General features: G+C 43.1%; 1 protein-coding gene across 2 annotated transcripts in view; it reads left to right on the top strand.

Moving 5' to 3' along the window:
* PPP1R21 (protein phosphatase 1 regulatory subunit 21) overlaps positions 1-9,344 on the top strand; it is a 47,121-nt gene extending 37,777 nt beyond the window's left edge. For both annotated transcript variants that reach the window (XM_048519263.1, XM_048519255.1), the window contains exons 19-22: positions 987-1,103; positions 1,594-1,692; positions 5,316-5,444; positions 7,931-9,344. In XM_048519263.1, coding sequence (XP_048375220.1) covers positions 987-1,103; positions 1,594-1,692; positions 5,316-5,444; positions 7,931-7,960 — 375 coding nt within the window. In that variant the 3' untranslated portion in view covers positions 7,961-9,344. The remainder of the gene's footprint in view (positions 1-986; positions 1,104-1,593; positions 1,693-5,315; positions 5,445-7,930) is intronic.
* The last annotated feature ends 4,060 nt before the right edge of the window (positions 9,345-13,404 follow it).

Here is a 13,404-nt window from a genome sequence, read left to right as displayed (position 1 = left end):
CAGGGTATAAACTTTTGAAAGTCCAAGCTTCCTTCATCAGATTTCTTCTCTTTTACAACCAAGCATTCTTTGCTAGATAACTATAATTTAAAATGTAATGGCTGTTTTATTTTTGCTTAATAAGATCGTATCCGTATTGGTCCAGTGATACTGATATTTTGCCCCATAAGCTTTGTGTTGTGTTCTTCAAGTAGCTTGTCCAGCAATTACTATGGTAACTTGGCAATACTCCTGTAAAAAGAGCACAGTGTGACAGCATTATTACTACTTCTACTGTGGTACTAAAACTGGCACGTTCTCTATTTAATAATAATTTTATTTATTGAAAATATTTGGCCCCTTCTGCATGGGCCACTAAATGCGGGCTAACCATGGAATAAAACCCTTTGCGGGGGAGGGAACTTCACATGGATCCCGCTCCTAACTCAAATCCGCTCAGTGTTTCCCCGCCCCCCACACCTGCGTTTTTCAAGAATCGCATTGTGATTCTTTTGTTTTAACGTGGACTGCAGCCAGGGAGGAACGAATGTTACTTGGATGCACTTCCCTTTTTTTTCAGTCCCCACCTCTCTGCTGTGTAGCTACAGAGGAGCACAGGGATGGCAGCATGGCTGTGGAGGTCCACACCTGCCAGACTTTGTAGCTATGCAATGGAGGGAGTTGAGTGGGAAAAAAGCACCTCTGTGCAAAGGCACACACCCTGGCCAATGCATTTGCTGACCATGGGACACTTAGCCATGTGAACAGTCTGGGGATAAAATGGGTTCATTTTCCCACCTACAACCTGCTTTATATATGCTGTGCAGAAATGGCCTTTGTATGCCTTCCTTTCTTTTGATCATCTCAGAGCCATATTATCAAGTCCAAACTTTCTTGGTGGACTCTAGCAATATTATTTTATTGCACCTTCATTCTTCCGCCTAGGCTTGTGGTGGCTTTCACATTTTGATGTTCATGCCTGCATTCCTGTAATTTTTTTTCCGCAGGGTCCAGAAGCTGATACCCGGGAAGATTTGATAAAGAACCACTATATGGCAAGGATAGTGGAACTTACGTCTCAATTGCAACTGGCTGATAGCAAGTCAGTGCATTTCCATGCAGAGGTAAGTGTGTCCTTCAGTGACCTATTCTGAAGATGGAACACTGGAGTTACTATGAAGGTTAACTTTGCTCAGTATATCTGATGATGGGTGATTTACTGGGAGGGCAAGATTTATAGAGGCTTCAAACTTCTACCCAGAAGAATTCACTTGTCAGTTTTGGAAATATAGTTGAGGAAGATCTGCTAACTGAAGCCAGTGATGAAACTTCCAGTGTAGCTGTTGAAAACATTGAGAGAACAGAGAAAAAATGGGGAGATTCATATCCCTGCAGGGCATTAAATTTGCTTTGTGTTTTTGATATTTCATCCTTGAGCTTGCATATCTAAAACAGAAACAGCAAACTTCTCTCAAAGGGCTGTTGTGAAGATAAATGAGAGGAGTGGTAAATTCCACTGTGCACTTCGAACAGCTTAATAAAAGATCAGCTGAAAGAAACTAACTTTTACTTTTATTTTGCAATAAGATTGTTCTCTTGTTTTTGATTTGACAGTGTCGAGCACTTGCAAAGCGACTTTCTTTAGCTGAGAAATCTAAAGAATCATCAACAGAAGACATCAGGCTAGCTAGACAGAGCATCACCAGATTACAGGCAAGATGGTCCAGCTTTTGGGGTGAATAAGATCCTCCTTGGGGGGGATCATTATGACCAACTTATACACATAAATGCAAACAGAGCAGTTATATTGGTTGCAATAACTGTTTTGGAACTATTGTGGTCATCATGCCATTGAAACACCACTAATTCAACTCCTTGGTTGCAAAAAGGTGGTGTTCTTGGATTGCTGGATTGTGATTTGCATTTCTCAAAAGGTACTCATTTTGGGAGGGGGGATGTTTCACCATGGCTTTCATTTGCAAAGTTTCTATGTCTACTTTCTGGCTTCTAAGCTTGTTTGACAGGGAAAAGCTCCATGCAATAATTGAATGGTACCTTAAATATGACAGCTTTGGACCAAAAAAAATATTGCACAGTATGTCCTTGATGTCATTCCAACATAACATTTCTATTCCTTCCTGCCAATGTAAGCATTTTCCCACCCTTGCAGCAGTTGGTCAAAAGGCAGGAAATGTAAAAGTTTGAAACGTCTGGCAGGGGCTGATGGGAATTGTAGTTCATGAACATCTGGAGTGCTATAGGTTCGCCACCACTGTCATAGGCTGATTCTGCACGGGCCAATTAAAATGGGTTGAGGCCCTTTTTAAAAGCATTTGATTGGAGGGGGAGTCCCTGCAGAACTCACCGCCAAAACGCTGCTAACCCATTTTAGTGGCCAGAACCCGGGTTTAATGAAAATCACTAATTCTGTGACTTTTCCCCTTAAACCCGCGTTCCAAACCCTTCCTGCTTGCCTGTGTGAACTACAGCAAGCAAGTGTGTTCACTCCCCACCCCTCCTTCCCTCCACTGTTATGGTGGATTCCTCAGGCGGCCGTCATTAGAGTACTCTAATGCATGCTCTGATAGGCGGCTGCCTTGCCGTTCAGATGAAGGGGGGAGGGGTGAATTCACAGGGGGTGGATTCTTGGATGGGGAAAACTCTCAGCTGCCGGGTTCACCCAGAAAAATGTAATTTCCATGCAAACCAAAAGGCCTATCTCTCAATACAGCCTATTTCATAGGGAGGCAACCCAATCCAAAGGGTGAGACAGTAGAGTGGTGGCTGGGGATAGTGCAATTGGCATGTGATTGCCAGGGGGGAGAAAGAGAAAATCCTCTTCTGTCCCAGGGAGGCCTATTGTCTGGAATGACTTAATGCCACACTTTTTGGTAACATAAGTCTGTTCTACAAAAATGGGGCATTGCTGAGTCAAAACTACACTGGGAGTTGGGAACACCCCTGGAAAGCCCCCCTCCATGCCAGCACAGGCCCAACAGCACAGAAAGTATGGCATGGGGACAGATGCATGGGGATTCAGGCGTGGAGCCATGCAGGGCCCCGCCACTGAGGCGCAGTGCTGGTGGCAATGGCACTAGTGCAGGTGTCACACCGCCTCCAATATGGCTCCCCCGCTTTGCCCAGTGCTGTTGGCTTTGGCTTGCACAGTTATAATGGGGTCAAGCACTGGTGTGAGGGCAGAGTGGACCTGGAATACAGACGCAACTACTAATACAGTGTGGACCTGGAATACAGATACAACTGCCTGCATATCTGAGGGACTACGTCCATCAGGTCCCTCGGTTCTTCGGAGGAGAACCTATTAGAGGTCCCTGGCCTGAAAGACATCCAGTTGACCTCCACAAAGGCCAGGGCTTTTACAGCCCTGGTCCCTACCTGGTAGAATAGGCTCCCTAGAGAGATAAGAACCCCGTGGGATTTGCAAAGTTTCCGCAGGGCCTGCAGAATGGAACAATTCTGCCAGGGGTTTCCATCTGGCTAGTCGGGTTGACTGTACTGAACCCCATACTACCACCTTAGCCTATGGTGGGGGATGGGTCTGTCACCATCTGCTATTGTTTCATTGTTTATTGCATTTTAAGAACATAAGAACAAGCCAGCTGGATCAGACCAGAGTCCATCTAGTCCAGCACTCTGCTACTTGCAGTGGCCCACCAGGTGCCTTTGGGAGCTCACATGCAGGATGTGAAAGCAATGGCCTTCTGCGGCTGTTGCTCCTGAGCACCTGGTCTGTTAAGGCATTTGCAATCTCAGATCAAGGAGGATCAAGATTGGTAGCCGTAGATCGACTTCTCCTCCATAAATCTGTCCAAGCCCTTTTTAAAGCTATCCAGTTTAGTGGCCATCACCACCTCCTGTGGCAGCATATTCCAAACACCAATCACACATTGCGTGAAAAAATGTTTCCTTTTATTAGTCCTAATTCTTCCCCCCCAGCATTTTCAACGTATGCCTCCTGGTTCTAGTATTGTAAGAAAGAGAGAAAAATATTTCTTTGTCAACATTTATACCCCATGCATAATTTTATAGACTTCAATCATATCCCCCCTCAGACGTCTCCTCTCCAAACTAAAGAGTCCTAAACGCTGCAGCCTCTCCTCATAAGGAAGGTGCTCCAATCCCTCAATCATCCTCGTTGCCCTTCTCTGCACTTTTTTCTATCTCTTCAATATCCTTTTTGAGATGTGGTGACCAGAAGTGAACACAGTACTGCAAGTGCGGTCGCACCACAGCTTTATATAAGGGCATGACAATCTTTGCAGTTTTATTATCAATTCCTTTCCTAATTATCCCCAGCATAGAGTTTGCCTTTTCCACAGCTGCCATGCACTGAGTTGACATTCCCATGGAACTATCAACTAAGATGCCCAGATCCCTTTCCTGGTCTGTGACTGATAGCACTGACCCCTGTAGTTTTATGGTTGATGTTACTGTTTTTATCTTTCTTGTTCACTGCCCTGTGGGGGAAGGAGGGTAATAAACAGACAAATGCGAGTACTTTTTTTAAAAAAATTTGCATTTGGCACTTTTGTTAACCTTCCACTTTTCTGAAACTTAGAGGAGTTCAGGTCAGGAGCTCAGGTGTCTCTCATCTAGGCATGATAGGAGCAGTGGTGCAGCATATCACATCTTTTCCAGACTTAAGAGTGGATAAGAGGAGGTGGTTGCCTTTTGCTAGACCAATCATTGCTTGAAATGTTTAAACATCAGACCTACTGCAAGTGGTGCTCCATGTGCAGGATTTATTTATTGCATACTACTGCATTTAGCCCATTTTTCATTCAAGGAGAGTGAGATAGTGCTTGCAGTTCTCCTCTCCTCCATTTTATCCTCACAAACAGGCTAGGCTATGAGAATGACCATACAGCGTTTCATTAGCAAGTTCCCAGGGGGAGTGTTGGGATTTAAATCTCAGTCTCCCTCATTCCTTGTTCAACCTTGTTCACCACACTTGATTTCAGAATAGACCTTTTCTTCCTGTTCCTGTCTTTTGCATCCCCCTGTGCATCCAGAGACCTGCTCTTTGAGGTTGGGGGGGAGGGGACTGCTGTGAGAGAACATGGTATGGATGAGGAGGCTGCAGCTCAATGTAGAAATCTGCTTATTTCAAGTGTGGGGAGGGCAGTTTCCAGGATCTGTTGGTGTGCCTTCTGCTCCCACAAGGCCTGCTTTGAATCCAGTACATTTTGAAGGGGGGATTGTTCTATTTTCTACACTTCTGTCTGTCTTGCATTTTGTAGTATCACCTTGACATTAATCTCAAGATTTTGTGGTGCTTTGCCAAATTTAACGGTGCTGTCTCTCTGATCTCTCAGGATGAGTTGATGACAACCAAGAGAAGTTATGAAGATCAGTTAAGTATGATGAGTGACCACCTGTGCATTATGAACGAAACGCTATCCAAACAACGGGAAGAAATAGATACACTAAAGCTGGCAAGTAAGGTATGTAGCCTAATAGGCGTGGATGTGGGCTAGGTAGCTCCCTGTGACCGACCCCCACACCTTCTTTACTTCTTCAGGCAGGGAAACCACTTTCTGACCTAGCTTGTCAGATTTTCCTGCCTTTTTCTCTTAAGGGACTGAAATGCTTCAGAAAATGGTGGTGTATGATATAAAAAAGCACTTTCTCTCTGCCCTGAAACTGACCCAGGAGGTGAAGGATGCCTGTTGACTTAAAACCTTTTTAGGCAAAACCCCTCAGTAAGGCAAACAAAATAAGTACTGAGGCAGTTTTTAAATTTAAACAGAATAAAAGGTTTATTAACAGAGGGGAGATTAAAAAGGGAGTTGAATAACTTGGATAGATGGAATGAATGAGGCAAATAAGGCAGGAGAAATATATATATACACTGGAGCTTGCCACAGATATTCAGTATTTAGCTTTCAAGCACAGACTTAACACTCAGCTTCAGTTCTCAGTTACAGTTTAGCTTAGATGTTATCTAGTTTCTTACATGATACAGTTCCTTAATCTTAAGATGTTCTGACTAATGGCTTGTTCACATACACAGGGTTCTAACAGGCTTGGTACACACTCAGTACCCCCATTCAGCCCTCACAGTTAGAAAAACCCTTAACTAAAACATAAAGCACTCCACTGAGGAAACACAAAACAAAACCCAATACCCCAGACTAACTGATACACTGGAATTATTCCCTCACTTGAAGATATCCATCATGTGTGTGTGTGTGTGTGTGTGTGTGTGTGTGTGTGTGTGTGTGTGTGTGTGTGTGTGTGTGTGTGTGTGTGTGTGTGTTTATGGCCCTTCATCTTGGCCCCTGAAGAGGCCTCCACCAGTTCTCCCATATATGGCCCTTCAGTTTGGCCTCTTTATAAACCCATCCACCAGTTCTCCCAGTCTGTGTATGTTATTGCTTTCACACACAGCTTAAGGGCTGTCACAACTAGAGCAAATCAGATTTCAGCAGGCTGACTGCTACTACTCTCCTCAGAAATTCTGTTTTTTAAACATAGTTAAGGCACAGTAGCTCTTAACACCAGGAACTCTAAAGTCCAAAAGCCTCTCAAATTGTTCTGTCACAGAGTAAACTCCTCCCCTTCTGCATCATTTAGCCATTAAATGAATCAGAGTGCAGGATGCCACAGCTAATCGGGTGGCATCTCCTGTTCCTAGGCCTTTATGTCTCACTCTGAATGTAAACAATGCTTTGCTTCAGACAGACTTCCACTTTTAAAATTAACTTTTCTTCTGCAGTCCATCACATTTCCCTTTTGGGACATGGAGTACAGATTACAATGAATGAAAAACAATTCAGTCCAAAACATTAAGTCTGGTTCTGTGGGGGTTTTGTTCTTTTTTTTTCTTTCTCTGGGTGTTAAATGGCTGTGTGACATGGCACATCAGATTAAAAAATAATCTATCAAAGAGAAAAACAAGGTTTGAATCATTGAGTTTCTGAAAGAATGGAACTTTAAAATATAAATGCAGTATATTATTCTCATCACCATCTCATAGGTTTTCTCAAGGACCATTTGTGTAGTTTTAAGTTTGAAATTCACAGAGTTGCCCGTTTTGTGCTCCTTCATTAGCAAAATGACTATTTAGAGATTTCCAGGGAAGATGGCGCTTTGAATATATTGAGCTTCTCGGAGCTCTCTGCCACACGTTACTGAAGGGGGCAATTGCTGGCATAAGAGCAGACAAGGTTTGACTCTGGTCTCCCCAGAGACCGTGGGGAGAAGGGAACTAGGCAAGTGGAAAAGCTGGTAGAATCTGATGCTAAAGGTGTATGTTGGAAATAAATTGAGTAAAGTGATATATCAGCTGCCTTCCTGGCAGTTGCTGATGCATCCAAAATCAGCCACCCCCTGACCATTATTGCATTCTGTCTTCTGGCTTTTAACTAGGACAGTATAACTTGTGGTTCCTTAAGGCTGTGGAAACTGCAAGGATTTCTGCCATAGTATCTGTTTTGTGATGGAGTAGAAAGTTTTTGTGGAACTGGCAGGCAGAACCTTTGATCATAAACACAGAGACATTTGAATGCTTAGGATTTATCTACACTAAAACCTCACATAGCTCAGATTTGCACTGTGATGTTTTACAGGGCTTAAAAAAATTAGCCTCCTTCAACCATCCTTCCATAAGGATCAAGCCCTTTGTTGTTCATGTTTTCATATGCTGTTTATATCCAGCCTTATCTCTTTACACTCAAGATTGCTAACAGTGCAACAATTTACCATCCACCAGATACCTTCTGGTATAAAATCATGTTCCATGCCTTCCTAAATGCTGTGAGAGAAGGTGCCAGGCTTAGCACAGAAAAAACTTGTTGCCTGACAACAGCCTGAAACAGGCTGACTAAAAAACATGGTTAAAAACCAAGAAAAATGCCTAGCAAAGCAGTACCAGGCTGCATTTGGGACACTGTACAATGATCATCAGTTTTTTTCCCCTTTATTTCAGGGAAATTCCAAGAAGAATAAAAGTCGATAGTATCAATCAGTCAGCTGTCTTTCGGATCTTGATGCTGCACAGTGACAGAGATGCTGGAAGTGTTCAGTTGGCCGATGTCTCCTGACTGGACATGGCTGCACTGGTGGGCTTAGACACCTGTAAATTGGTGTTGTGTATGGATTTGAGACCACGCCAGCTTGGATAGGCATAAAGCAAACCGAACTTCGTGTGGTTTTCAAAGTAGGCGGGAAATGTGCACTCCGTGGGCAACTTGTATAGGAATTAACCATAACTTTTTACCACACACTTTGTAATTGCTGTTAACTTCTGTGTACAAACTTCCAAGGTTTTGTATATTTGAGTGGATGTTTGGACCTAGCATCACTATGGTAACTGTCTTTTTCTGCCTATGAGGTCATCGTTCCTGCCAATCCATTCCTTTCTGTAAGTGCAAAAAAAAAAAAGTCAAAGCTATTAATGTTATCGGCTATGTGAGCTGTGTAGTAATTGTAAAATGTACTACTGATGATCTTCTCTTCCTCTTCTAGGTTACCTTAGATTATTGCCTAAGAAAGGCAGTTAATTCAAAATTTCACATTAACAATGAAAAAGTGTACAGTTGTAGTCCCTTGTAATCAAGTGCAAAAAGCTGGCCAAAGAAGATATTTGTATAAAATTGTGGTGCAGAGGCATAATTTATCAGGGTTCTTTGTGATTGTAAATCATCCATATCTGCTAACAGAGAAGTAGATGGCAGGATGTGAACAGGAAACAAAAATGTTGAAAATGATTATTTAAGAAGATAGTAGTTGGGATGATACTGATGATGGATCCTCTAATTCAGATGAAGGTTCCTATACTGAAGCTGGTTAACAAACACTATATTAATCAAAGCTTGTGCATTTAAAGGCCAGTTCAGTCATTGATGGACTTCAGAAAGTAATGTCCGTCCCCCCCACCGTGGCATTGTATGAGCAATATTCCTGATCTCCACAATCCTATTTCTTTGGTGGTACACAGAGACATATGCATACTTTGAACATCCAGCCATGTTTTATTGCCACACAGATTATGTATATACTAACTCCCCAAACTCTAAAACATGTCCTGCTGCCTGTGTGTTGTGATGGGCTGTTGGAAGTTTGGACTGACCCTATGGCCTTCTGAAGTTATCTCATTGACATTCTAGGGTTCTAAAACTATTCCCATTCACACTTGCTGTGGGAATCTTGCCTGTACTAGCATACGGCCTTCTCAAAACATTTCTGGGAAGGTTCTCCACCACTCATTCATAAGATGTTTCTTCTCTGACTACTTCATATTAAATTACTTCTGTTGCCCTCATAACAGATAGTTATCAACCACTGTATCAACCGTGTCAACGTGTATTATGATTATAGAATAAATATACTGCCAAGTTAAATCGTTCTGCCTCCAGAGAATCTTTGTCTGGGTTTTCATCTTAACAGCAGATGTGATATTAAGCAAAATTATTGCCTTGGGGCATGTCTGTTCTTCAGAGATGTTAGTCTCCAAAATTTTAAATCTGTGTTTGGGATAATATGACTAAATATTTTGGCTTTTGGAGGGGCAGTATTTATGTTAAAGGGCAGTGCGTTTTGAAAGATTACCTCAACTCCCAAGATTCATTTTAACTCCTTCTTTTAATGGCAGAACCAATCTTAAATGTTCCCAAAGCACAAAGGTATCACATGTGGAATACACATTTGTGTGGTTTATTTGGTCTCAGAGCACATAAAAACCAAGGGTGCCCAAGGTAGTGTTTAAAAAAACCTGACAGATTTGTGCAAGGCTGCATTCATGTTGTGCTGTTAATTCCCAAAATCCTTTGTCATCTCCTCTTTGAGCTCAAGACAGTGATACAGCTGGTGGTGGGGGTGGGTGGATGGGTGTTAAAAGCAAAACGTCTGGTGAAGCAGAATTTGCGAGCAGTGCATTATGTATAGAGACAAATTGAGTCAGTTTTGGACATCATGCACTGGTTTAACATTACAAAAGGAAATTGCAGATTCTCTATAGAATGTAAAATGTTTGTCCAGGGCCATCTGAGGGCACATCTGCATTGTGGGTTTTGAATAGGGGAGATGTGCATCAGGACCACATGTGCTTACAGTATTTTCCCAGGCTACTCTGAGTGGTGCTTGTAGAACTAGTATAGGTCATTCACCTTCTGTATGAAGTCATGATCAACATCTGCAACAGGGCAACTCAAAGGAAACTTGCTTTGTCGCACACAGCCTGCAAGCATTGAACAAGGGAAATTGCTGTCTTGAGACATGACTCTTTAAACAGGAACGGAAGCCCAGCCTAGACCATAATCAGTTTCACCAGCATGGCCAATTGGCCATGCTGACAGAGGCTGATGGGAATTGTAGTTCCCGAACACTGGAGAGCCGCAGGTTCCCTACCCCTGCCAAACCAGGGTAGGGAACCTCGCGACCTCAGATGTTCAGGAACTACAATTCCCCATCAGCCCCTACCAGCATGGCCCGGTGGCCCATGCTGACAAGCGTTATGGTCCTGGTATCTAGTACTAAACCAGGGGTAGGGAACCTGCGGCTCTCCAGATGTTCAGGAACTACAATTCCCATCGGCTACCAGCATGGCCAATTGGCCATGCTGACGAAACTGATGGGGTGCTTCTAGGCTATCTGGAAAACAGGATTCTAACTCGCATTTAATAGCTGGCTCATTTGAGTGGCTTGCATAGGCCATAGTATACACAAGCCTGGTCTCCCTTGTGCAAATAACCCTAATAGTCGCGTCAGCAGCAACAGAGTTGTGTGGTCTGAGAGTTACACTCACAGCATTTGCTGCAATACTGCGGGATATTCTGGGGCACACTTACATTATGTGGAGTAGCTGCTTGGACTGGCAAAATGTCTGCACGACAGAGGAGCATGGAGACAATGCTGTGCTTGTCAATTTATTGGGGATTACTTACCGGTACTTCTGTTTTAGAAATGCAAATGGGAGGTGGGGGGGTGAATGGAGCCTTGGAAGTGGCTTGGGGTTGTGCTGACATGGGTGCCCTCTCCACAGGCATAAGGAACAAATGCGGCAGAGTAGAAGTTGTTATGCTAGTGGCGGGGCACTGTTCAGTGCCCGAATATGGAAAGCACTGTGTATGCCAGTGCCCCTCTACCATAGGAACCCACGCTGGCATGGATAGGCTTTTCCAAGGGTGAAGCCAACTTTAGTTGACTTCCCATGCAGTTTCAGCCTGGGAACGACCCTTTTTCCAGGTGCAGACTTATATCACCAAAAAGGATGGTGTAAGTCATTCCCAGTGATCAGTTTCACCAGGAGAGAAGAGGTGTTTCTCATTCTCCCGCAATGCCTACACTGCTGATTGCCCCCTTGGAGGCAATGCCAAGGTGCAATCCCTGGCCGCTGCTCTAGCCGCCCCCCTTTCAGAATGGACTACATACCTGTAATGCATTTCCCAAACTTTTAATTAATATAGGACTTAAGAGAGATTATGTTAGGGTCAGGGTCTGTTGTTTTGGTTCTCTTCACTCCCTTGCCTTGCTCTAGTTTCTTTCCAAATGATTTCCTTTGCTCACAAGATTACAGCTTGAAATGTTTTTTGTTCTATTTTGTTTCATTTTATTCTTTAAGATCTTTTCTACTGCCCTAAATACATCTAACACATCTAACGCTATTTTACCTTCTTTTTAGATGTTCTAATATTGTGGAGATTTAGTTCATTTTTTAAAAAATGTTGTACGTCACCTTGAGTACACGTTTGCAGAATAGCAAGATGTAAATTCCCTATAACAACTAAGATTTAAACTATTGTTCCCCTTCAAGACTATTAAAAAAATATGACTGCAATAAATGGAGACTGGGACACGGAAGCCACACTTTTCAGTTCAGGTCAGATCAAAATAGGCAGTTTGTTTACCCAATGAAGGGAAAATCACAGGGGGTGCTGCTGGGTAGGAAAATTGTATCAAGCAGCCTTCAATCTCTAACATAGAAGAGAAGGAAAATGGAGGCAGTAGAATTTCTCTCAAATTGTTGCAAATGTAAATTATTCGCAGGAGGACGAGCCCTTCCTTCACAAATTCAAAGGTAGGCAATTTCTTTCTCTCTCTTCCCACCCAACAAAGGAGCTGGAATTCGAATTGGGAAATATGTTGGGAAGGGGGAGACTAGCCAAAATGACCCCTCATGGGTCCTCTGGGCCGTTATATTTGTGGTTAATCCCATGTACACAGAGAGCAAGCAGGGACCCCTCACAGGGTCCCCTGTGTAGTGTGTATATAGGGTTTTTCATGTTCCCCTGCATATGTGGAGGTCCCCTGATGGTTGTGAGCCTAGGAAGGCACTGAATGAAGCAGCTATGCCCCTAGGCAATGTTATTTTTTATGTTTGCCAAGAACATTTGCATCCGCTTGTCTAAACTTTAGAAAGCAAGAGCAGGTTTAAAAGTTACTTTGTTATCCCACACATTCTCCAAGAAACTTAGGATAGCATACATGGTGTTGTTGCCCCCACCCCCACCCCAAACATTGAAGGCAGAAACTGGCCCAACATCACAGAGTGATCTGAACTCTGTGGATCTGTTGCAGATCACATGCTTTCTATGCATCTGGAAAATCCCAGCTTCGGAATTCTGAGGTAGCAGTTTCTATGCCTGAGACTTTTTGACTTTTCTGTAGCGCACAAAGAAGAAATTACATGCACCTGTACATCTGAAGAATGATTTCTAGATACTTCTAAACTATTAAGACATTCTTAAATAACTTTTTTCATAGGTACTGCCGTTTTAGAATGAACTAAAGTATTATTTTAACACTTGATACATCAACTGAAGATGATTTTAAGCACCAGTTTCTAATTTTCATAGGGAGTGTGAATAACAGTGTTCTCATTCACACTGTTCATGAGGGGATGCCTTTTATATTTCAGTGGTAAAAGCCCTTTTCAGAGAGACATAGCTATTTCTCAGGTTGCTCCATAATAAGGTAAATTAAGAAGCACAAGGGTTATGGTCTTGCTTAGTGAAGAATTCACTACCTGTTAAATTAGCCACTGAGAAGACTGACAGATGAAATGTCTGTCTGCAGGGGAGGATGTTTTAGAATATTTTTTTCTGGTTCATTTGTTAATGCTGGCTTTCTTGGTGAGTAGAACAAACAAGTGGGAACCCTCAAGAAACTTCAGGAGAGAGTCTAGCCCTTCTCCCTGCTTTGCTTCCTTCCTTCTTTCCCCTTCTGTAACAATCTTCCCTTCTTTCTCCCCTTCCCCGTTTCTATCTCTTTTGCTCCCACCCCTTTCCTGTCAATCAGCCCCTCCCCCTTGATTATCAATCTACCCCCTATTTCCCCCTTTCTCCCCTGCCTTCACTACCAATCTACCCTTCTCTATCTTTTGTCCCCTTCCTCTGTCAATGTACCCCCTATTTCTCTCCCTCCCCTTATCTGACACTCTACTTCCATCTCTTTTGTCCCCCC

The sequence above is a fragment of the Sphaerodactylus townsendi genome, linkage group LG01 (assembly GCF_021028975.2).
Source record: "Sphaerodactylus townsendi isolate TG3544 linkage group LG01, MPM_Stown_v2.3, whole genome shotgun sequence".
Lineage (NCBI taxonomy): Eukaryota > Metazoa > Chordata > Lepidosauria > Squamata > Sphaerodactylidae > Sphaerodactylus > Sphaerodactylus townsendi.
This window is presented reverse-complemented; position numbering and strand designations above follow the sequence as displayed.